General features: G+C 39.3%; 1 protein-coding gene across 1 annotated transcript in view; it reads right to left on the bottom strand.

The window, feature by feature from the left end:
- Window positions 1-27,149, bottom strand: part of RSPRY1 (ring finger and SPRY domain containing 1) — a 132,211-nt gene that overhangs the window by 39,962 nt on the left and 65,100 nt on the right. Inside the window, exons 12-13 of the mRNA XM_053700252.1 lie at window positions 6,960-7,062; window positions 5,481-5,633 (exon numbers count right to left, since the gene is read on the bottom strand). Coding sequence (XP_053556227.1) covers window positions 5,481-5,633; window positions 6,960-7,062 — 256 coding nt within the window. The remainder of the gene's footprint in view (window positions 1-5,480; window positions 5,634-6,959; window positions 7,063-27,149) is intronic.

Genomic DNA, 27,149 nt, shown 5'->3' with positions numbered 1-27,149 from the left:
GCTTTGAAAAGATTGCACACAAATTTTCAGACCAATTAACCCCTTAATGCCCAAACCGGAGCTAATAACAGTTATTAACCGGTTAACACACTACAGTACTATGCCACAGCTTCCACTGTGGCCTTTACCTTCCTTAGGGATTATTTTAGTAGGAAATAAGCCTCTCTGGAGTCTTTTCTGATGCCTCTGGACTCCCCACGTGAAGCTGCATGAACTGCCTAGGCAAAACAACTGCGCTTGAGGCGCGAAAATGAGGCCTCCTCCCTCTTCATTCCAGAGTGGAGGGGCCTTTCTGACTAGATTAGGTGTCCAAATAAGTGCCAGGCGCAAATTAAACCCCAAAAGTGTTTTAAAGTCTGAAAAAACACCTTATTTATAGTGAAAAACATGCTAATAAGCAATCGATTTTTAAGCCCACAATAGTGTCAACCAGCATAGAGCCCTTAATATAAGCCATCATTTTATACAGAGTCTAAGAAAAATGGCTTACCTATCCCAGAGGGAATTTCTGACAGTCTTCTAGCATTACATGGTCTTGTTAGAAAAATGACTAATCATACCTGAAGCAGTTAAGCCTGCAAACTGTTCCCCCCAACTGATGTTCTCTGGTTTCAACAGTCCTGCATGGGAACAGCAATGGATTTTAGTTACTGGTGCTAAAATCATATTCCTCTTAGCAGAAATCTTCATCACTTTCTGCTGCAGAGTAAATAGTACAAGCCGGCACTATTTTAAAATAACAAACTCTTGATAGAAGAAATAAAAAACTACAACTAACACCACATACTCTTTACCACCCCCGTGGAGATGCTACTAGTTAGAGCGGCAAAGAGAATGACTGGGGGGCGGAGCCTGAGGGGAGCTATATGGACAGCTCTGCTGTGTGCTCTCTTTGCCACTTCCTGTAGGGATTGAGAATACCCCACAAGTAAGGATGAAGCAGTGGACCGGATACACCAATGTAGGAGAAATAAGGCAAGGAGACTCAAACTGTAATTCTGAGAGCTCTGACACTCTACGAGCAGATGAAATAGCAAATTAATATCTAATGAATGCATAGGTTCAAACGAAGCCCCTTGAAGAACTTTAAGAACTAAATTAAGACTCCAAGGAGGAGTAACTGGCTTGAACACAGGCCTGATCCTGACCAAAGTCTGACAAAACGGTTGCACATCTGGGATGTCCGCCAGACGTTTATGTAACAAAATAGACAAGGCAGATATTTTACCCTTTAGGTCAATGCTTGACCCTTCAGTCACGCATTGTTCTCTGAAACGTAAATCCATCTTTTATCCTATTCACAGCCAAACGGAATACATAAAGATATTCAATAGGCTAGTGTGTCAGGATATAGAGGCACTATCTAAATAAAACCATACAGATTAAAACCTAGTAGGGACAACATTTCAAAAGAAGAAAGGATAGCACTACGAACACTTAGTGTAGACAATGACATTATTTTCAGAGCCGCAGATAAAGGTGGCGGTATAGTTGTGCAGAACAAGAGGGACAATTTAGAAGAGGCACACCGTCTATTAAGAGACAAAAACACTTATCTACCACTAACGTTTAATCCCACTGATAAATTCAAGAAAGTATATACTTTTAAATGAAGCGAAATCCATGAAGGTTTTAAATATGGAAGAATTCAAATTTTTATATGAATAGCCTGCTTTTGCCACCTACCTAAGGTCCATAAGGACCCTATAAATCCCCCAGGAAGACCAATTGTCTCTGGGATAGGCTCTTTATGTGACAATTTGTCAAAATATGTTGATTCTTTTTTACAACCTATTGTTGTATCAACGAGAGCCTCTCTCAGGGACACAATTGATGTCATAAACAAAATGGAGGGTACTATATGGAGTAACGACTATATATGGATAACTTGTGACGCAGCTGCGTTGTATACTAGTATACCTCATTCTAAGGGTCTAGCAGCTATTAGGGAATCTTTAACTACTAGTCATCTACCTGAATCCCAGAGACAATTTATTGAAAAGGCTATACATTTTGTTCTTACACATAATTATTTTTTATTTGAAGGAATTTTTTTTTTACCATCAAGTACAGGGCACTGCGATGGAGACTACGTTTGCCCCCATCATATGCAAACATATATATGTCCCTATTTGAAAATAGTTTTATCTGGAATAATAATCCCTTTTTAAAGAACATTTTTAAATATTTTAGATTCATAGATGATATTTTAATTATTTGGCAAGGTCCTAAAGATAAAATAGGGGATTTTATATCCCATATTAATCATAATAGTTTTAATCTAAAATTTACATATGAAAGTTCCCCTGAATCGATTTCATTTTTAGATTTAGTTCTATATTGTGATGCCAATACATATAAGGTATGTGTGAAAAATTATCACAAACCTACAGATAGAAATGGTCTATTAAATGCTAAGAGTGGACACTATAAACAGTGGAAAAATAATGTGCCACTAGGACAATATCAGAGAATCAGACGCAACTGCACATATCTAGAGTATTTTAATAAGGAAGCTGACCATTTAACAAAGAAATTTTTAGAGAAAGGATATGATACTAAATTACTGGATGTTGCCAGAACAAAAGTTGTAAATATGGATAGATCACAACTTATCACTAATCAATATGGAAATAAAAATAAAAACAAAAAGGCTTCAGAACAAGGGAATGTTACATTTATTACTAGATATAACAACCAGCACCACCAAATCAAAAAAATTCTTAACAAACATTGGAAAGTGCTGAAGCTTGATCCTGTACTAAATAGTGTATTAAGTGATAAACCAGAAGCTGTTTTTAAGAAAAACAAGGATCTCAAAAACTACATAGCACCCACTAAACTTAGACAACAAACACAGAGTGGAACTCTAATTGGTGTGGGGGGCATGTAGGTCTATATCCATGTAAAGTTTTGGAATGTGTTATGTGCCCTTGAATAGATACGAACCACACTACCTTTACTAATCATGATGGCAGTCGCTCATATAAATGTAAATACAGGTGTACTTGCCATACTAATTATGAAGTATATCAATTAATCTGTAAATGTGTCAAAATCCATGTAGGAAGAACAAAAAGAAAAATCAAGTATAGACTTCGATAGCACATTAAGAACATAGAATCAGGCTTTGATAACCACAGTGTAGCCTATCATTTCAAGATTTTTCATAATCAAAATCCTATGGACCTTAGTATCAAAATTATTGAATGGGTAGCTCCAGATAAATGGGATACTAACTGCTGAAATTGAGACAAAGAGAAACCTTTTGGATAAAAACTTTGGATTGTTTGGAACCAAAAGGGTTAAATATTGAATTAGATATCCAGGCTTTTTTATGAATTTATTTTATCTCATATTTATGCAGTTAATCTTTTATTCAAGCAGGTCTTTTTAAGGTTTTCTAATCAAATTGATTGTATGAATATTTCACGTAATGTGTATTTTAATTTTGGATGATTGGTCTATTTTTATGTATTACGGTATATACAGTAATTTTAGTTCATGAATTTGTATTAATATATAGGGTGTCTATTTTTTTACTTATTTGTATCATATATTGCAAACTCTGCTCAACACTATGCTCCTTATATTCTATTAGGATTGTAATATATTTATTTCAAATTTTAAATAATTAGGGTGCTATTAAAACCCCCGGTATATAAGGAACACAGCTGAGCAGTACTGGTATTCTTGACAAAGTCCCGTCGATCGGGACGAAACGCGTAGAAGGTTACAGTTTGCAAGCATTCATTTGACCCTATGAGGGAGCCGTAATCCTTAAGCACACGCAGAGACATACTGGCAACCCCTAAGGACGTCATTATCCCACGACTGCAGAGCGGGTTTGTTTGGTTCACCCCCGGAGTAACTTTTACAACGTGAGTGCCCCGGATAAGGTCCTTTGGTTCTATTGGAGAATATACACATCAGGGAACAAGGAGCTGTTTAAAGGCCACACATAGCAGTCGGCTTTGATGTGCATATACCCTGTGATCATCTTGTGAGTTCCTAAGATCGTATGTTTTTAAATAATAAACTTTATTGCTGCACTTGAGTCCGCGCTTCTCTCCTTTTGCATTTTATAGTTATCGTTTTTGGGAATGTTGGAGTCTACCTTTCTTGGGAGGAGCAGCGTGACTATATGTAGAGGCCTCGATTTGCCTTGATACATTGTATCATTTGGACTCTTTATTTGCGAGTACATGATCTCATTCACATTTTGGACTATAACTTTTTAAAATGTATGGACATTACAACGCTGATTTATAACCATTTTGAATATTTATTTTGATATTCATTTATGAATTTTGTAAAATTTGCAGTTAGTTTATGGTAACTGGTACACATATATTTAGCAATTTTTTAAATTAATTAGCGCCCTGTTGTGTATATTTCTATACACTTTTTTCTGTATCCTTTAGGGAACTTGCCGATAAGCCCTTCTCCAAACCTTCTTGGAGAAAAGACAGAATTCTAGGAATCCTAAAAAATAATAAAATCTTGCTTGAAGAATCTTTTCCTAACACCTAACTTTACCACTTCCTTGCTCTAACGTAGGCAAAGAGAATGACTGGGGTTGGAGTGAAGGGAGGTGATATTTAACAGCTTTGCTGTGGTGCTCTTTGCCACCTCCTGCTGGGCAGGAGTGATATTCCCAATAGTAATTAGACGATCCGTGGACTCATTGTGTCATTAGAAAGAAAAGAGAATTTCTGCAAAGCAAAGGTAGTCCTGCCTATTCTTGGACTTTACATTGACTGACGGCTGAGTATGCTGTTCTAAACTGTGTTCTGGCTCCCATTGTGGGTGTTAAACACATTGTTAGCAAAGGATATTAAAACAAAAATCACATGCTCTAATGAATAAGAACATTTTAATTTCTGCGTTACGTCCTTTTAAGTGATAAATGCTTATGGGGAGAACATGTATTTATTTCAATATATTGTCAAATGTGATCAAATAGTAATTTAATTAATTAAGATAATAAAGGAGAGAACAGGTAGAAGAGACACAAAATGTGGCCTTATAAAGGTTATTTGATTTGCTTTGGGGTCTCATGTAGGATTATTGGTGGGAGAAGAATATTTCAAGAGAAATGCAATGGATTTTTCCCTATATACAATATGTTTTGGCTGATTGTTTACAAGTATTTACCAATGACTTGTATTGTCCCTTCTGGGGCCTGCAAAGATTCTCAAACTTAAACATTTGATGAAAAACAGAGGTTGTCCCATGATCCTCCAGCCTCTGCTCCATATAGCTTTCTCTTTCTGCTGCTCATGGCTGCCTCGTTGAAATACATTTGAATACATTTATTTTGTACTAAACCATGGCTATTTGGTGCAAACTTTGATTAATTTAGCCTGTTGGAAGTTTCCAAAGTTATCCTCAGTGCAAGATTAAATATTACTTCATTATATATTTGGTTTGTTTTAAGACTCCAGTATACAGAAAATACAGACGCATATTAATTTTACCTGGGCAAAATGACTTTTTCTTCTGGTGCCAGAAACGCATGGTCGTTGAAAGTGCTAAATTTGCTTGCAGGAGGAAATTTAAAGGGCTTGGCTCCAAAATTAAACTCACACTGTTGATAAGACATGAAACTTGCTGCAGCAAAAAACCCAGACCTGCAACAGAGGTGCAAAATCACAAAACCAGAAATGCCTACAATACAATTCATAGAATATGCAATTGCAACTTTCTCTCTCACATCTGAATATTGTAATTAACAATCAGCTAAAACAGATCAGCAACAAGTCAAATATTTTAAAAGGATACAATAGACATATATGTGAGCAATGTAGAATGCTCTCAGTTGGTATCCCATTTGAATCTCAAAATTTTATAAAAGCTTTTAAAAAGAAAAAAAAAAAAAAAGACCCGACAGTAATGCTTAGACTGGCATGTGTACATCAAATAGGATGTTACATGAAGACGGGGAATGCTCTCAGCAAGATGCCCGTCTTCCTTCAATATCTCTGAAAAGCTGAACCATACAAGTCTGTTTCTCCAAAAGTTACGAGAACAATAAAATTGTGGTTACATCATACAGACAAGACTATCACTAATGTGTTAAAACTTCTAAATAACTAATTTTTAAGTAGTGCCATTGGTTTTTCTTTGTTTCCTTTATCACTAATGTGTCCCTCTGTACCTCCATTTACTATTAAAAGTAATCTAGAAGACACAAAAGGGACGATTTATCAAGGGCAGAACGGCCCCTGATGCCCCTTGTTTCAGTGCGAGCCTTCAGGCTTCCCGGAAAAAGCAGTTATGAAGCAGCGGTCTTAAGACCGCTGCTCCTTAACTGGTCCGTCTGCTCTGAGGCTGTGGACATCAATCCGCCCGACCCTATACGATCAGGCTGATTGACACCCCCTGCTAGCAGCTGATTGGCAGCGAATCTGCAGGGGGCGGCATTGCACAAGCAGTTCACAAGAACTGCTTGTGCAATGATAAATGCCTAAAGTGTATACCGTCTGCATTTAGCGCTGTCTGTCGGACATGATACGCTATAGTGTATCATGTCAGACAGACACTGATAAATCGACAGCAATGTATGGGAAAAAAAATACAAAGTAGAGAAGTGGTCCTTTGCTTTATTTGTGATGTTTTTGTGCCACACTAAGAGGTGTTGGCTATTCAAATAGTATCTGAAAACTTTATAGCATTTTTTACAAGAAAAAAAAAAGGAACTATAAAATAATTTTTGATGTTTACAAGTACTTATTTTTTCCTTACATAACTTAAAATTGTCAGAAAAAAAATCTACTACTCATTTGAAGTTCAGACTAAGTGCTATTGCATTGTCTTGTTATCTTGCATTTGTTGAATATGCAAATCTACTGTGTTAATGGTCCTTTAACTCTAAACAAGCAAGCGCTTGAAACTATTAAAGGCATCTTCTATCAAAGTAAAATATGAGATACTACAAGATAAATCCCCCTACTTACGTGGCAGATGAAAAGACTTGCTTTTCAGGAGGAAGTGGATTTCCATTTAAATAGAAAATCATCAGCTTTTTGTGCAGGTCCAATAAAAAACCTATTGTATCTCCTGAAATTAAAGAAATATATTAATTAATTAATTAATTCTACCATTTTATTAAAAAGAATACACTTGTCTACTGATGCATGGCCACCATTTTGCAGGGTAATATTTTCATAATTGCACTCAATATCACCCACCCACCACTTACAATAATACACTCCAGAAACCAGTTACAGAGCTGTAAATGTTCCAACAACAAATTAATCAAAACTCAGTTGCATTAGAGGGCATGGAAATCTAAAGTTATGTTAGAGCTAGTAGATAACAGAATTTAATAGAAAATAAAAAATAAATGATCGAAGAGGAACAGAATAGAGGGCGTCACATAGTGCAGATAAAAAACAACTTTAAATGGCGAGCGATAAGATTAGTAGAATCCTACTCACACAATGTAAAGCACAGATGTGCAATACCAGCAGTCCGGAACCACACGTCGTCCGGTAGACCAACGGAAGATGTCACCAATGGGAGTCCTCGTCTAACCAGGGAGAGTCCAGAGATACCCAGATTGGAGTGGTCAGAATAAGCCAATGGAGCAGGAATCAGCGGGGATCAACCAGCAGGTCCAGAGACACAATGCAAGGTGTTGAGAAAGTCCAGAGGATATTTCACCAAGGACAAATATAATGAGTCAGCAGCAGATGGAGAGTTAAAAAAGATTAAAATTTATTGTAATAAAAACAGCAACGCGTTTCTCAGTGCTACACACTGTTTCATAAGGCTATACAAACCAACTCTCAGCTTATTACAATAAATTTTAATCTTTTTTAACTCTCCATCTGCTGCTGACATTATATTTGTCCTTGGTGAAATATCCTCTGGACTTTCTCAACATCTTGCATTGTGTCTCTGGACCTGCTGGTTGATCCCCGCTGATTCCTGCTCCATTGGCTTATTCTGACCACTCCAATCTGGGTATCTCTGGACTCTCCCTGGTGAGACGAGGACTCCCATTGGTGACATCTTCCGTTGGTCTACCGGATGACGTGTGGTTCCGGACTGCTGGTATTGCACATCTGTGCTTTACATTGTATGAGTAGGATTCTACTGATCTTATCGCTCGCCATTTAAAGTTGTTTTTTATCTGCACTATGTGGCGCCCTCTATTCTGTTCCACTTAGATTCTCTTTCCTGTGTTTTGGCAAGACACCCTGGAGGAGCGGCCTACTTTTCCTGGATGTACCCCATTTTATACCCTCTGGATTTGCATATAAGAGGACTTCCTTAACCAATTACTCATTGGACTATAAAGTCTGTATATTCATATATATCTGCCCTTTGGCTTTTACTTGCTTTTATTGCTGTTTCCTATTGCATTTTTATATTTTCACACATTGTTGTTACTTTATTGTTGGTTAACTGAATCATCTAGTTATCCTAACATACTGCTCGTCACCCACATTTACTTTGTGGTAATTTTATTTGCCTCTAGGCGCCTCTTACAAGCAAGTACCCTGGTGACGCCTGCTATCACCAAGTGTACTAGTTGTTGAAAAAATAAATGATGCTTACCTGATAAATTTATTTCTTTCTTGACACGGTGAGTCCACAGAAATCATCAATTACTGTTGGGAATTTCACTCCTGGCCAGCAGGAGGCGGCAAAGAGCACCACAGCAAAGCTGTTAAAATGTCAGTAAACCTAAAAAAACATAATTTATGTAAGAACTTACCTGATAAATTCATTTCTTTCATATTAGCAAGAGTCCATGAGCTAGTGACGTATGGGATATACATTCCTACCAGGAGGGGCAAAGTTTCCCAAACCTTAAAATGCCTATAAATACACCCCTCACCACACCCACAATTCAGTTTAACGAATAGCCAAGAAGTGGGGTGATAAGAAAAAAGTGCAAAAGCATATAAAAATAAGGAATTGGAATAATTGTGCTTTATACAAAAAAATCATAACCACCACAAAAAAGGGCGGGCCTCATGGACTCTTGCTAATATGAAAGAAATGAATTTATCAGGTAAGTTCTTACATAAATGTTTTCTTTCATGTAATTAGCAAGAGTCCATGAGCTAGTGACGTATGGGATAATGACTACCCAAGATGTGGATCTTTCCACACAAGAGTCACTAGAGAGGGAGGGATAAAATAAAGACAGCCAATTCCTGCTGAAAATAATCCACACCCAAAATAAAGTTTAATGAAAAACATAAGCAGAAGATTCAAACTGAAACCACTGCCAGAAGTACTTTTCTACCAAAAACTGCTTCAAAATGGTAGAATTTTGTAAAAGTATGCAAAGAGGACCAAGTTGCTGCTTTGCAAATCTGATCAATCGAAGCTTCATTCCTAAACACCCAGGAAGTAGAAACTGAACTAGTAGAATGAACTGTAATCCTTAGAGGCGGAGTTTTACCCGACTCGACATAAGCATGAAGAAATAAAGATTTCAACCAAGATGCCAAAGAAATGGCAGAAGCTTTCTGGCCTTTTCTAGAACCGGAAAAGATAACAAATAAACTAGAAGTCTTACGAAAAGACTTAGTAGCTTCAACATAATATTTCAAAACTCTAACAACATCCAAAGAATGCAACGATTTCTCCTTAGAATTCTTAGGATTAGGACATAATGAAGGAACCACAATTTCTCTACTAATGTTGTTGGAATTCACAACTTTAGGTAAAAAATCAAAAGAAGTTCGCAACACTGCCTTATCCTGATGAAAAATCAGAAAAGGAGACTCACAAGAAAGAGCAGATAATTCAGAAACTCTTCTGGCAGAAGAGATTGCCAAAAGGAACAAAACTTTCCAAGAAAGTAATTTAATGTCCAATGAATGCATAGGTTCAAACGGAGGAGCTTGAAGAGCCCCCAGAACCAAATTCAAACTCCAAAGAGGAGAAATTGACTTAATGACAGGTTTTATACGAACCAAAGCTTGTACAAAACAATGAATATCAGGAAGAATAGCAATCTTTCTATGAAAAAGAACAGAAAGAGCAGAGATTTGACCTTTCAAGGAACTTGCGGACAAACCCTTATCTAAACCATCCTGAAGAAACTGTAAAATTCTCGGTATTCTAAAAGAATGCCAAAAAATGATGAGAAAGACACCAAGAAATATAAGTCTTCCAGACTCTATAATATATCTCTCTAGATACAGATTTACGCGCCTGTAACATAGTATTAATCACAGAGTCAGAGAAACCTCTTTGACCAAGAATCAAGCGTTCAATCTCCATACCTTTAAATTTAAGGATTTCAGATCCTAATGGAAAAAAAGGACCTTGCGACAGAAGGTCTGGTCTTAACGGAAGAGTCCACGGTTGGCAAGAGGCCATCCGGACCAGATCCGCATACCAAAACCTGTGAGGCCATGCCGGAGCTACCAGCAGAACAAACGAGCATTTCTTCAGAATCTTAGAGATTACTCTTGGAAGAAAAACTAGAGGCGGAAAGATATAGACAGGATGATACTTCCAAGGAAGTGATAATGCATCCACTGCCTCCGTCCGAGGATCCCGGGATCCGGACAGATACCTGGGAAGTTTCTTGTTTAGATGAGAAGCCATCAGATCTATTTCTGGGAGTTCCCACATTTGAACAATCTGAGGAAATACCTCTGGGTGAAGAGACCATTCGCCCAGGTGCAACGTTTGGCAACTGAGATAATCCGCTTTCCAATTGTCCATACCTGGGATATGAACCGCAGAGATTAGACAGGAGCTGGATTCCGCCCAAACCAAAATTCGAGATACTTCTTTCATAGCCAGAGGACTGTGAGTCCCTCCTTGATGATTGATGTATGCCACAGTTGTGACATTGTCTATCTGAAAATAAATGAACAACTCTCTCTTTAGAAGAGGCCAAGACTGAAGAGCTCTGAAAATTGCACGGAGTTCCAAAATATTGATCGGAAATCTCACCTCCTGAGATTCCCAAACCCCTTGTGCCGTCAGATACCCCCACACAGCTCCCCAACCTGTAAGACTTGCATCTGTTGAGATTATAGTCCAGGTCGGAAGAACAAAGAAGCCCCCTGAACTAAACGATGGTGATCTGTCCACCATGTCAGAGAGTGTTGTAAAATCGGTTTAAAGATATTAATTGAGATATCTTTGAGTAATCCCTGCACCATTGGTTCAGCATACAGAGCTGAAGAGGTCGCATGTGAAAACGAGCAAAGGAGATCACATCTGATGCGGCAGTCCTAAGACCTAACATTTCCATGCATAAGGCTACCAAAGGGAATGATTGTGACTGAAGGTTTTGACAAGCTGATATCAATGTTAAAACTTCTCTTGTCTGACAAGGACAGAGTCATAGACACTGAATCTATCTAGAAACCTAAAAAGGTTACCCTTGTCTGAGGAATCAATGAACTGAATGGTAAATTGATCCTCCAACCATGAACTTGAAGAAACAACACAAGTCGATTCGTATGAGATTCTTCGAAAATGAGAAGACTGAGCAAGTACCAAGATATCGTCCAAATAAGGAAATACCAAAACCCTGTTCTCTGATTACAGAAAGAAGGGCACCGAGAACCTTTGAAAAAAATTCTTGGAACTGAGGCTAGGCCAAACGGTAGAGCCATAAAACTGGTAATGCTTGTCTAAAAAGAGAATCTCAGACACTAAAAGTGATCTGGATGAATCGGAATATGCAGATACACATCCTGTAAATCTATTGTAGACATATAATGCCCTTGCTAAACAAAAGGCAGGATAGTCCTACAGTAACCATCTTGAATGTTGGAATCCTAACATAACGATTCAATAATGATAGATCCGGAACTGGTCTGAAGGAATTGACCTTCTTTGGTACAATGAAGAGATAAAATAAAACCCCAGCCCCTGTTCCAGAACTGGAACTGGCATAATCACTCCAGCCAACTCTAGATCTGAAACACATTTCAGAAATGCTGAGCCTTTGCTGTGTTACCTGGGACACGGGAAAGAAAAAAATCTCTTAGCAGGAGGCCTTAACTGAAGCCAATTCTGTACCTTTCTGAAACAATGTTCTGAAACCAGAAATTGAGAACGGAATTGATCCAAATTTCTTTGAAGAAAACGTAATCTGCCCCATACCAGCTGAGCTGGAATAAAGGCCGCACCTTCATAGGTACTTAGGAGCTGGCTATAGGTTTCTATAAGGCTTGGATATATTCCAAACTGGAAATAGTTTCCAAACTGATACCGCTCCTGAGGATGAAGGATCAGGCTTTTGTTCCTTGTTGCGAGGAAAGGAACGAAAATGATTATTTACCCTGGAAAGAAAGGGAAAGCAAAGTTAACTTAGAAGACATATCAGCATTCCAAGTTTAATCCATAAAGCTTTTCTAGCTAAAATAGCTAGAGACATATACCTGATATCAACTCTAATGATATCAAAAGATGGTATCACCAATAAAATTATTAGCATGTTATAGAATAATAATAATGCTATAAAATTATGATCTGTTACTTGTTGCGCTAAAGCTTCTAACCAAAAAGTTGAAGCTGCAGCAACATCCGCTAAAAATATAGCAGGTCTAAGAAGATTACCTGAACATAAGTAAGCTTTTCTTAGAAAAGATTCAATTTTCCTATCTAAAGGATCCTTAAATGAAGTACTATCTGCCGTAGGAATAGTAGTTCATTAGCAGGAATAGAGACAGCCCCATAACCTTAGGGATTTTTGTCCCAAAAAACTCTAATCTGTCAGATGGCACAGGATATAATTGCTTAAACGTCTAGAAGGAGTAAATAAATTACCCAAATTATTCCATTCCCTGGAAATTACTTCAGAAATAGCATCAGGGAGATTAAACACTTCTGGAATAACTACAGGAGATTTAAAACCTTATTTAAACGTTTACATTTAGTATCAAGAGGACCAGAATCCTCTATTTCTAATGCAAATAATACTTCTTTAAAATAAAGAACGAATAAATTCCATCTTGAACAAATACAAAGATTTATCAGCATCAACCTCTGAGACAGAAACCTCTGAACCAGAAGAACCATTATCAGTATCAGAATGATGATGTTCATTTAAAAATTCATCTGAAAAAAGAGAAGTTTTAAAAGACTTTTATGTATACTAGAAGGAGAAATAACAGACATAGCCTTCTTAATGGATTTTTAAAAAAATAAAATCTCTTATGTTATCAGGAACACTCTGAAAATTAGATGTTGACGAAACAGCAACAGGTAATGTAACAGTACTAAAGGAAATTTTATCTGCATTAATAAGTTTGACATGACATGCAATACAAACAACAGCTTTAGAAACAGATACCAAAAGTTTATAGCAGATACACTTAGCTTGGTAGCTCCAGCACTGGGCAGTGATTTTCCTGAAGTATCTTCTGACTCAGTTGCAACGTGGAACATCTTGCAATATGTAAAAGAAAAAAACAACATATAAAGCAAAATTGATCAAATTCCTTAAATGACAGTTTCAGGAATGGGAAAAAAATGCCAGTGAACAAGCTTCTAGCAACCAGAAGCAATAAATAATGAGACTTAAATAATGTGGAGACAAAAATGACGCCCATATTTTTTAGCGCCAAAAAAGACGCCCACATTATTTGGCGCCTAAATGCTTATGGCGCCAAAAATGACGCCACATCCGGAACGCCGACATCTTTGACGCAAAAAAACGTCAAAAAATGACGCAACTTCCGGAAACGGAAAAAAATGTTTGCGACAAAAAAGTCAGCGCCAAGAATGACGCAATAAAATGAAGCATTTTCTGCCCCTGCGAGCCTAACAGCCCATAGGGAAAAAGTCAATTTTTTTAAGGTAAGAAAAAATGATTGAAACTAATGCATTTATCCCAAATATGAAACTGACTGTCTGAAAAATAAGGAATGTTGAACATTCTGAGTCAAGGCAAATAAATGTTTGAATACATATATTTAGAACTTTATAAACAAAGTGCCCAACCATAGCTTAGAGTGTCACAGAAAATAAGATTTACTTACCCCAGGACACTCATCTACATGTTTGTAGAAAGCCAAACCAGTACTGAAACAAGAATCAGCAGAGGTAATGGTATATATAAGAGTATATCGTCGATCTGAAAAGGGAGGTAAGAGATGAATCTCTACGACCGATAACAGAGAACCTATGAAATAGACCCCGTAGAAGGAGATCACTGCATTCAAATAGGCAATACTCTCCTCACATCCCTCTGACGTTCACTGCACGCTGAGAGGAAAACCGGGCTCCAACTTGCTGCGGAGCGCATATCAACGTAGAATCTAGCACAAACTTACTTCACCACCTCCATCGGAGGCAAAGTTTGTAAAACTGAATTGTGGGTGTGGTGAGGGGTGTATTTATAGGCATTTTAAGGTTTGGGAAACTTTGCCCCTCCTGGTAGGAATGTATATCCCATACGTCACTAGCTCATGGACTCTTGCTAATTACATGAAAGAAATAATGTTATATAATTCTGCACATAGTGCAGAATTATATAACATTATATTAGTGTTATCGTTATATAACTTAATATTCCCATTGAATTTTTTTAAAATATGGCTGTTTTTCAGACCCGCTCACTGTGCTCTTCTGAGCGGGTCTGTTTTTATTACACAGCGCATCGGGCCAGCTGTATAGTCACAGCCCTGCCCGACCGCGCCATTACTCTCAGTGCATCTCATTCCCGCTGTCAGACAGAGCAGGAGCGAGCTGCACTTAATGTAATGGCGCGGTTGGGTTTTATAACGATAACACTAATATAATTATTATATAGGTTTACTGGCCCTTTAAGTATCACTTCTGTTCCCACAACCCCCAGTCATTCGAATGAAGGAAAAGGAGAGAAAGGAAATAACAAAAGATGTAAAGGTGCCTGAGGTGTATATAAAAAAAAAAAACTGTCTGAAAACAAGGGAGGGCCGTAGACTCACCGTGTCAAGAAATAAATTAAATTTATCATCGGGTAAGCATATATTTTGTTTGCTTTATTAAGACACGGTGAGTCCACAGAATCATCAATTACTGTTGGGAATCAATACCCAAGCTAGAGAACACAGATGATTAGGGAGGGACAAGACAGGAAACCTAAACAGAAGGCACCATCGCTTGAAGAACCTATCTCCCAAAAGAAAAATGTGCAAAGAAGGTTAAGTCGTAGCCTTACAAATCTGTTCTACAGAAACCTCATTCTTGAAAGCCCAAGAAGAAGAAACAGCCCCAGTGGAATGAACTGTAATTCTCTCAGGAGGCTGCGGTCCAGCAGACTCACAAGCCAAATGAATAATACTTCTCAACCAGAGAGAAAGAGAAGTGGCAGTAGCTTTCTGATCTCTACGTTTTCCAGAAAAGCAAACAATCAAACTGACAAAATTCCTTAGTAGTCTGCAATAAAATTTAAGGACCCACACAATATCTAGGTTGTGTAACAAACGTTCGTCATGAGAAGGATAAGGACAGAGAGGAGGAACAACAATTTCCTGATTAATATTTCTGTCCGAAACAACCTTAGAAAGAAAACCAAACTTGGAACAAAGAACTACCTTATCTGCATGAAATATGAGATAAGGAGTCACTCTGCAAAGCTGAGAGTTCAGAAACCCTCAGAGCAGAGAACTAGTAGTAAGAAACAAAACCTTCCAAGATAATAACTTAATATCTATGGAATGCATAGGCTCAAACGGAGCCTGTAGCAAAACTTAAGAACCAGGTTAAGACTTCAAGGTGGACCCACAGATTTAAACACAGGCCTGATTCTGACCAGGGCCTGACAAAAGGATTGCACTTCCGGTACGTCCGCCAGACGCTTGTGCAACAAAAAGGAAATTTATGCTTACCTGATAAATTGATTTTTTCTACGATACGACGAGTCCACGGATTCATCCTTACTTGTGGGATATTATCCTCCTGCTAACAGGAAGTGGCAAAGAGAACCACAGCAGAGCTGTCTATATGGCTCCTCCCTTGACTCCACCCCCCAGTCATTCGACCAAAGGTATAGGAAGAAAAAGGAGAAACAAAAGGTGCAGAGGTGACTGAAGTTTTGAACACAAAAATATAATCTGTCTTAAATTGACAGAGAGGGCCGTGGACTTGTCGTATCGTAGAAGAAATCAATTTATCAGGTAAGCATAAATTTCCTTTTCTTCTACTAGATACGACAAGTCCACGGATTCATCCTTACTTGTGGGATACAATACCAAAGCTACAGGACACGGATGAACGGGCGAGACAAGACAGATACCTAAACAGAAGGCATCACTGCTTGAAGAACGTTTCTCCAAAAAATAGCCTCAGAAGAAGCAAAAGTATCAAATTTGTAAAATTTGGAAAAGGTATGAAGGGAAGACCAAGTCGCAGCCTTACAAATCTGTTCAACAGAAGCATCGTTTTTAAAAGCCCATGTGGAAGCCACCGCTCTAGTAGAATGAGCTGTAATTTTTTCAGGAGGCTGCTGTCCAGCAGTCTCGTATGCCAAACGGATGATGCTTTTCAGCCAAAAAGAAAGAGGTAGCCGTAGCTTTTTAAACCCTACGCTTTCCAGAATACACAACAAATAAAGAAGATGTCTGACGAAAATCCTTAGTGGCTTGTAAGTAAAACTTCAAGGCACGAACCACGTCCAAGTTATGTAACAGATGCTCCTTCTTAGAAGAAGGATTAGGACATAGAGAAGGAACAACAATTTCCTGATTAATATTCTTATTTGAAACAACCTTAGGAAGGACTCCAGGTTTAGTGCACAAAACTACCTTATCAGAATGGAATATAAGATAAGGCGAGTCGCATTGTAACGCAGAAAGCTCAGAAACTCTTCGAGCAGAAGATATAGCAACTAAAAACAGAACTTTCTAAAACAGAAGTTTAATATCTATGGAATGCATGGGTTCAAACGGAACCCCTTGAAGAACATTTAGAACTAAATTCAAACTCCATGGCGGAGCAACAGGTTTAAACACAGGCTTGATTCTAACTAAAGCCTGACAAAACGACTGAACGTCTGGGACGTCCGCCAGACGCTTGTGCAGTAAGATTGACAAAGCAGAAATCTGTCCCTTTAAGGAACTATCTGATAATCCCTTCTCCAATCCTTCTTGGAGAAAAGACAAAATCCTAGGAATCCTGATCTTACTCCATGAGTAACCCTTGGATTCGCACCAATAAAGATATTTACACCATATCTTATGGTAAATTTTCCTAGTGACAGGCTTTCGATCCTGAATCAAGGTATCAATGACCGAGTCAGAGAACCCCCGCTTAGATAAAATCAAGCGTTCAATCTCCAGGCAGTCAGTTGCAGAGAAATTAGATTTGGATGTTGGAACCTTGAATGAGAAGGTCCTGTCTCAGTGGCAGTTTCCACGGTGGCAGAGATGACATTTCCACCAGATCTGCATACCAAGTCCTGAGTGACCACGCAGGCGCTATCATGATTACCAAAGCCCTCTCCTGTTTGATTCTTGCAATCAGACGAGGTAGGAGAGGAAAAGGAGGAAACACATAAGCCAGGTTAAACGACCAAGGTACTGCTAGAGCATCTATCAGTACTGCTTGAGGATCCCTTGATCTGGACCCGAAACAAGGAAGTTTGGCATTCTGACGAGATGCCATCAGATCCGATTCCGGTGTGCCCCATTGATGAGTCAATGCCGCAAACACCTCCGGATGGCGCTCCCACTCCCCCGGATGAAAAGTCTGACGACTTAGAAAATCCGCTTCCCAGTTCTCCACTCCTGGGATATAGATTGCTGATAGATGGCAAGAGTGAGTCTCTGCCCATCAAATTATCTTGGAAACCTCTATCATCGCTAGAGAACTCTTTGTTCCCCCTTGATGATTGATATATGCTAAAGTCGTGATATTGTCCGACTGGAATCTTATGAATTTGGCCGAAGCCAGCTGAGGCCACGCTTGAAGCGCGTTGAATATCGCTCTCAGTTCCAGAATATTTATTGGTAGTAGGGACTCCTCCTGAGTCCAAACACCCAGAGCCTTCAGGGAATTCCAGACTGCACCTCAGCCCAAGAGGCTGGCGTCCGTCGTCACTATGACCCATGCTGGACTGCGGAAGCACATTCCCTGGGACAGATGATCCTGCGACAACCACCAATGAAGAGAGTCTCTGGTCTCTAGATCCAGATTTATCCGAGGAGATAAATCTGCATAATCCCCATTCCACTGTCTGAGCATGCACAGCTGCAGTGGTCTGAGATGCAAGCGAGCAAATGGAACAATGTCCATTGCCGCTACCATTAACCCAATGACCTCCATACACTGCACCACTGATGGGAGGAGCTATATAGACAGCTCTGCTATGGTTCTCTTTGCCACTTCCTGTTAGCAGGAGGATAATATCCCACAAGTAAGGATGAATCCGTGGACTCGTATCTAGTAGAAGAAATAGATAGAGCAGAAATCTGACCCTTGAGGGTACTGACAGACAACCCCTTCTCCAGGCCTTCCTGTTGAAAAGATAAGATTCTTGGAATCCTGACTCTACTTCAAGAATATCCTTTAGTCTCACACCAAAAAACACATTTATGGTAAATCTTTCTAGTGACAGGCTTACGAGCCTGAATCATGGTCTCAATGACCGATTCGGAAAATCCACGGTTAGCAAAATCAAGCTTTCCATCTCCAAGCAGTCAGCTTCAGAGACTTGTGGAATGAGAGCAAACGGAGGAAAGAGATATGCCAACATGAAGTTCCAAGGAACTGCCAGAGCATCTATCAGGCTTGAGGGTCTCTATCAGACCTTTGGGAGCTTGGCGTTCTAACGAGACGCCATCAGATCCAATTCCAGTAAACCCCTTTTGGTCGTTAACCTTGAGAACCAAGTTACCACTCCCCGGGGCGGAAAGTCCGTCTGCTCAGGAAATCCGCTTGTCAATTATACACTCCTGGCATGTGGATGGCAGATAGACAGCAAATGTGAGCCTCCGCCCACTGAAAGATTTGCGCCACCTCCTTCATGGCTAAGGAACTCCGAGTTCCCCCCAGGATGTTGATGTAAGCCACTGAGGTTATGTTGTCTGACTTGAACCTGATAAACAGGGCTAGAGCCAGTTGAGGCCAAGCCATCAAGGGAGTTGAAGATCACTCAACTCCAAAATGTTTATGGGGAAGGCCGATTCCTCCTGAGACCAAAGTCCATGCGCCTTCAACGAATCAAAGACTGCTCCCCAACTCATCAGGCTGGCGTCCGTGGTCACAAGTACCCCAGAGGGTCTCTGAAAGCATGTTCCCTGGGACAGATGCTCTTGAGACAGCCACCACGGAAGGAAGTCTCTTGTTGGTTGATCCAGTACTATCCTCTGAGATGGATCTGCATAATCCCCGTTCTATTGGGCGACCATGCATAGCTGTAGAGGTCTCAGGTGGAACCGAACAAAAGGAACTATGTCCATGGAAGCTACCATCAAACCAATTCCTCCATACATTGGGCCACTGATGGCGGTACCGCAGACTGTAGGGACAGGCAAGCGGAAAGCATCTTGGCGCTTCTGACCTCCGTCAGAAATATTTTCGTTTATAGGGAATCTATGATGGTTCCTAAGAAGATCACTCTTGTAGCCGGAACAAGAGAGCTTTTCTCCATGTTGATCAACTGTGGGAATGAAAAAAAAAGATAAGATCTTTGTATGAGATTCTGCTAGTTGTAAAGATGGCGCCTGGACCAGAATGTCATTCAGAGAGGGCGCCATTGCAACTCCCGGACCAATTACTACCAATAGAGCTCCCAAGACTTGAGAAAACTCTGGGAGCTGTTGCAAGGCCAAACGGAAGCACTACAAATGGAAAGTGCTTGTCCAGATAGGCAAATCTTAGAAATTTGAGATGATCCCTGTGAATGGGAATGTGTAGGTACTCATCCTTTAGGTCCATGGACCAGAGGAAGGATGGAACGGATAGTCTCCACCTTGAAGGACAGCACTCTGAGAAAATTGTTGAGTAATTTTAGATCTAGAATGGGTCGGAAAGTTCCCTCTTTTTTGGGAACCACAAACAGGTTGGAGTAGAACCCGAGACCTTGTTCCTGTATTGGGACAGGAACTATTACTCCCAAGAGGGAAAGATCCTGTACACATTTCAAGAACGACTCTCTTTTTATTTGGTCTACAGATAATCTTGAGAGGTGGAACCTGCCCCTGGAAAAAAAAAAGTCTTGAACTCTAACTTGTAACCCTGGGAAACTATGTCCATGGGTCTGGGACATCTCCATTCCAAGCTTGCGAAAACTGAGCGAGTCTGCCTCCCACTTAATCCGATTCCGGATCGGGGGCAGACCCTTCATGTTGACTTAGAATCAGCAGCGGGTTTCTTGAATTGTTTCCCCTTGTTTAGAGATTTAGAGTCACCTGCGGGTTTTACCCACCCGTAGTATCAGAAACAAATTCTGTCAGACTGGGTTCAAACAAGGTTTTACCCATGTAAGGAATCGCTAGAAGCTTAGACTTAGAGGAAACATCGGCTGACCAAGATTTCAGCCACAATGCTCTGCACGCTAACACAGCAAAGCCCAATATTTTGGCACCAAATTTAATGCCCTGCAAGGGAGCATCAGTAATAAAGGAATTGGCCAACTTAAGAGCCGTAATCCTATCTTGGATTCCCTCTAAAGCAGTCTCTACCAAAAGAGACTCAGACAAGGTGCCAAACCATTAGGCTGCAGCACTTGTCACAGTGGTGATACACACTGCAGGTTGCCATTGGAGACCCCGATGAACATAAATTTTCTTCAAATAAGCCCCCGGCTTTTCATAAAGGAAAAGCTATCCTCAATAGGAATAGAAGTTCTCTTAGCCAGAGTAGAAATGGCCCCTTCTACATTAGGCACCGATTTCCACGACTCCTTAATGGAGTCAGCAACAGGAAATGTCTCCTTAAAAAAACAGGGGATAATTCCCTCCCATTCCTGTGCTATAATCTCCGTGGCACGGTCTGGCACAGTAAAGACCTCCACAGCAGAAGGACATCAAAGAATGTATTAAGCTTGTTAGATTTCCTAGGGATGACAACAGTAAGAGTATCAGTCGACAAGAGTAACCAAAAACCTCCTTTTACAGTACACGGAGGTGTTCAAGTTTACATCTGAAAGATACAACTTCCGTCTCAGATGAAGGAATTATACTGTCCGAATCTGAGCTTTCACCCTCAGAGGCTACCGACGTATCTTCCTCATCAGACTTATGAGAAAGGATAACTTGGGTAACGGAAGTCGGAGAAGAAACCCTACTATTTGAATCTTTAAATTTTCCTCTTGCGTTTACCCTGTAGCATGGGAATGACAGCTAATGCCGCAGAGGATACTTGGGCAGCAATCTCTGCTTGCAAAAAAACTCCTCCAGGAGATTAAGAGGAACCGCAGGGCATATGAGGAGAATGCGGTGGCATAGCTTGAACAGCATCAACCTGGGAGACTGATGGCTCAGAAACAAGGAGTCTATCTTTATGATTAACAGTCTCAAAAAATAATATAAAATATGCAGGTACTGTACCTTTAAATTTTAACATGAACTGTACTGTACATTTAAGGATAATTAAATAAACTGTGCCTTAATTAATTAAACTTAGTAGTCCCCCAAAGGACTACCTGTCCTTAAAGCAATCTTACAAAAACCTTACCGTACTGTACCTTTAAGGATAATTAAACTGTGCCTTTATATTAAGCACAGTAGTCCCCAAAGGACTATCTGTGTTCCTAAGGTAATCTTACAAAATATGCAAATCATTTGGCTTGAGAAGACAATTGTCACATATGGGACAATTTGATACTCTGCTTTAGATGCCTACCTGTCCCTTTGCCAAACGGACAGCAATTGCGATCCCACAGAGCAGCTTTTAGACAGATCATAATAACAAGCCCTTCTCCATCAAAAGCAGGTCTCCTAACGCTGCGCAACAGCTTCAGACTGTATTGAGAAGCGCAACACATGACAGATAGAGAAGGTGCGCTACAGAGAAAGCGCACGCTTTAGTCAGAGGAGCAATCCCTCCTCAGCAAAACACCAGTGAGAAGTACCCACCTCCAAATTAATGGAGACGGCTCCAAAATGGCAATCTGCGACTCTGTGTCACTATAAGTACAAGCGCATAGCTCTCTCTCAATCTGTGTCCTTTGACCACTGATCCAGAGCCCAAAAATAAACATTAACCCCTGAACCACCAATTATTGCAAAACTTGCATTTTATTTGAAATGACGTCTCCCATTCACATGTACCAGTGCCTGCTGCCTGCCAAATAAGTCAAATGATGCAGGACGAAGTCCCATAATAAGTGCAGAATTTCTTATTAAGTCCTTTCCTTAGGTAAACAAAAATGGCACTTACCTGCACATCCAGCTGTCCAGCAGGGGGACAGCCCACCCGGTATGAGAGGAAGTCACTCCTCACAGAGACCTGTGGATAGAAGAAATTAACAGAGTAAGCCTACTCTGGCATTCTGTTTGAGGGCAGCAATCCTGTCCGGAAAACGCAGTGAGGCCCACCCCACAAGTTCCTAACTGCTTGAAAGCTATCACAGCCCAACTGAAGAGACTAACGTGGAGTACAGCTAAACCCAGTTTGTAAGGAAAGATCAGAGCAAAATAAAAAAATCTTGATAGGAGAATCTTAATCAGACACCTAAAACTTCACCTCCTCCTTGCACTGAAGGCAAAGAGAATAACTGTGGGTTGCGTGAAGGGAAGTGATACTTAACAGCTTTGCTGTGGTGCTCTTTGCCTCCACCTGCTGGCCAGGAGTGATATTCCCAACAGTAATTGATGATTCCGTGGACTCACCGTGTCTTAAAGTGAAGGTAAAACTTTGATGAATGAAAGACCGGTTTTTAAAAATACTATTAAAAACAGGGGCACTTTCATTCATCAAAGTTTAGAAAGCAGCCATTTTGTTTTGTTTGTTTGATTACCGGTACTTCCTTCACGCATCCCTACAGGAGAAAGGTTTACAGACATAAGTACAGGCTCACCTGTACTACTACACACATTGTATATTTACATCACTGTACATGTGGCCTATTTTATGTCGGAAAGACTGTGGATAACTTGCGTACAGGCATGGCCAACCATCGTTCGGCCATCAGGATGGCTATCCAGAATTCGGGCTCTGAACAACCAGTTGCCAGACACTTTCAACAACTACAACATAAGGGGTCTGATCTGAAATAACATAATTTATGTAAGAACTTACCTGATAAATTCATTTTTCATATTAGCAAGAGTCCATGAGCTAGTGACGTATGGGATATACATTCCTACCAGGAGGGGCAAAGTTTCCCAAACCTTAAAATGCCTATAAAATACACCCCTCACCACACCCACAATTCAGTTTAACGAATAGCCAAGAAGTGGGGTGATAAGAAAGGAGCGAAAGCATCAAAAATAAGGAATTGAAATAATTGTGCTTTATACAAAAAAATCATAACCACCACAAAAAGGGTGGGCCCTAATGGACTCTTGCTAATATGAAAGAAATGAATTTATCAGGTAAGTTCTTGCATAAATTAGGTTTTCTTTCATGTAATTAGCAAGAGTCCATGAGCTAGTGACGTATGGGATAGCAAATACCCAAGATGTGGAACTTCCACGCAAGAGTCACTAGAGAGGGAGGGATAAAATAAAGACAGCCAATTCCGCTGAAAAATTAATCCACTACCCAAATCAAAAGTTCCAATTTTTATAATGAAAAAACTGAAATATAAGCAGAAGAATCAAACTGAAACAGCTGCCTGAAGTACTATTCTACCAAAAACTGCTTCTGAAGAAGAGAAAACATCAAAATGGTAGAATTTAGTAAAAGTATGCAAAGAAGACCAAGTCATTGCTTTGCAAATCTGATCAACAGAAGCTTCATTCTTAAAAGTCCAGGAAGTAGAAACTGACCTAGTAGAATGAGCCGTAATCCTCTGAGGCGGGGATTAACCGGAATCCAAATAAGCATGATGAATCAAAAGCTTTAACCAAGATGCCAAAGAAATGGCAGAAGCCTTCTGACCTTTCCTAAAACCAGAAAAGATAACAAATAGACTAGAAGCCTGTCTGAAATCTGAATAGCTTCAATATAATATTTCAAAACTCTTACCACATCCAAAGAATGTAAGAATCTTACCAAAGAATTCTTAGGATTAGGACACAAGGAAGGGACAATAATTCCGCTACTAATGTTGTTAGAATTCACAACTTTAGGTAAAAATTGAAATGAGGACAGCAAAAACCACCTTATCCTGATGAAAAATCAGAAAAAGGAGATTCACAAGAAAGAACAGATAATTCAAAAACTGTTCTAGCTGAAGAGATGTCTAAAAAGAACAATACTTTCCATGAAAGTAATTAATGTCCAAAGAAAGCATATGCTCAAACAGAAGAGCCTGTAAAGCCTTCAGAACCAAATTTAGACTCCAAGGAGGAGAAATTGGCTTAATGACAGGCTTGATACGAACCAAAGCCTGAACAAAACAATGAATATCAGAAAGATTTAGCAATTCTTCCTGTGAAACAGCACAGGAAAAGCAGAGATTTTTCCTTTCAAGGAACATGCAGACAAAACCTTATGAAGAAACTATAAAATCCTAGGAATTCTAAAAGAATGCCAAGAGAATTCATAAGAAGAGCATCATGAGATGTAAATCTTCCAAACTCGAAAATAAATCTTACTAGACACAGATTTACGAGCCTGCAACATAGTATTAATCACTGAGTCAGAGAAACTTCTATGACTAAGTACTAAGCGTTAAATTTTCATACCATCAAATTAATCATTTGAATTCCTGATGAAAAAAACGAATGTTAAAATATAAGGTCTGGCCTTAATGGAAGTAACCAAGATTGGCAACTTGACATCCGAACATGAACCATATACCAAAACCTGTGTCGCTATGCTGGAGCCACCAGCCACACCAAAGATAGCTCTCTGATGATTTTGAAAATCACTCTTGAAAGAAGAAGAGATGAAAAAATATAGATAATTCCAAGGAAGTGTCAATGCATACACTACTTCCGCCTGAGGATCCCCGGGCCTGAATAGGCCCCTGGGAAGTTCCTTGTTTAGATGAGATGCCATCAGATCTATTTCTGGAAGCCCTCACATCTGAAAAATTGAAAAACATATCTGGGTAAAGAGACCATTCTCCCGGATGTAAAGCTTGATTAACAGAGATAATCCGCTTCCCAATTGTCTATACCTGTGAAAAAGACCACAGAAATTAGATAGGAGCTGGATTTAGCCCAAGCAAATATCCGAGATACTTCTGTCACAGCCTAAGGACTGATAGTCCCACCCTGATGATTGACATACGCCACAGTTGTGACATTGTCTGTCTGAAAAAACAATAACCGTCTCTTCTTCAAAAAGAAACCAACTGAAGAACTCTGAGAAATCACAGAGTTCCAAAATATCAAATGGTAATCTCGCCTCCTGAGATTTCCAAACCCCTTGTGCTGACAGAGATCCTCAGACAGCCTCCCAACCTAAAAGACTTGCATCTGTAGAGATCATGTTCCAGGTTGAAACCGAAGAGACCTGTAGAACTAAATGATGGTGATCTTAACCACCGAAACAAAGATAGTTAAACATTAGGATTCAAAGATATAAAAAGTGATTTCCTAAAATCCCTGCACCATTATTCAGCATAAAAAACTGGAAAGGTTTCCTATGAAATGAGCAAAGGGAAACTAATCCAATGCTGCAGCCATGAAACCTAAAACTTCCATGTATATATAGCAACTTGAAGGAAATAATAGAGACTGAAGGTTCCGACAAACGGAACCCAATAAACTTGTCACTTGTCTGTTAGAGACAAAAACATTGACACAATCTATCTGGAAACCTAAAAAAGGTGACCCTTGTGTGAGTAATCAAGGAGCTTTTGATATAAAGATCCTCTAACCATGTCTTGAAGAAACAACAAAGTTGAATCATATGAGATTCCGCAGAACGAAAAGACTGAGCCAGTACCACGATACCGTCCAAATAAGGAACACTGAGAACCTTGAAAATATTCTCAGAGCTGTCGCTAGACCAGAAGGAAAAAAGCAACAAATTGGTAATGCTTGTCAAAAAAAGAGAATCTCAGAAAATAAAAATAATCTGAATGAAAACAGAAAATGAAGATATGCATCTATTGTATCTATTGTAAACAAATAATGCCATCACTGACCAAAAAGGCAGAATAGACCATATAAACACCATTCTAAAAGATGGTACACTTATATGACAATTCAAAAAGATTTTCTATCTTTGGAACAGTAAATAGTCTTGAATAAAACCCCAAAACCCAGTTCCTAAAATGAAACTGGAATAAATACCCCAGAAAACTCCAGGTCTGAGCAGCGCTTGAGCCCCAACGGGTGACCAGCCGCACTTCACCAGTACCCAAAACATATAGGTCTGAAACACACTTCAGGAAAGTGTTAGTCTTACTGGAATAGCTGGAATATGATAGAGAAAAAAAGACTTCTCACAGACTGTTTTACTCTGAATCCTATTCTGTACCCAAAGTCTAAGAAGTTTGGGCCGAATAGAACCAAACAAATTTCAAAAAAAAGTCTTAACCTGCCCCTTACCAGCCAAGCTGGAGTAAGAACCGCACCTACATGCAAATTTGGGGAGCTGACTTTGAACTTTTAAAAGGCTTAATTAAATGAAGAAAAAAAACTTCCAATGATAAACATGTTACTTGGGGAAGAATTCAGGATTCCGTTCCTTAGTAAGAACAGAAAACTAATATAAGCTTAAAGTTTTAGTCTTAGAACTCAATCTTGAAGCCCAGAGTAACAGTTAAAGAATTGAATCCAATTATGAACCAAATAATTGATTACCTTGGAAAAAAAGAAATTTGGATTTTAGAAATCAAATTAGCATTCCAAGATTGAAATCACAAAGTTCTTCTAGCTGAAATAGCTAAAGACATAGATTAAACCTCATTTGCATATTTAATAAAATGACAACAAAAATGAAATTATTAGCATGTTAATCAAGTTAAAGGACCAGTCAACACACTGGACTTGCACAATCAACAAATACAAGATAGCAAGACAATGCAATAGCACTTAGTCTGAACTTCAAATGAGTAGTAGATTTTGTCCTTTTAACAATGCTAAACAAATCATAATCCAATACTTGATCTTAAAGTATCCAACCAGAAAGATGAAGCAATTGCAACATCAGCCAAATAA

This window comes from Bombina bombina, chromosome 1 (assembly GCF_027579735.1).
Source record: "Bombina bombina isolate aBomBom1 chromosome 1, aBomBom1.pri, whole genome shotgun sequence".
Taxonomy (NCBI): Eukaryota; Metazoa; Chordata; class Amphibia; order Anura; family Bombinatoridae; genus Bombina; species Bombina bombina.
The sequence above is the reverse complement of the archived record's forward strand: the minus strand, read 5'-3'. Positions and strand labels throughout refer to the sequence as shown.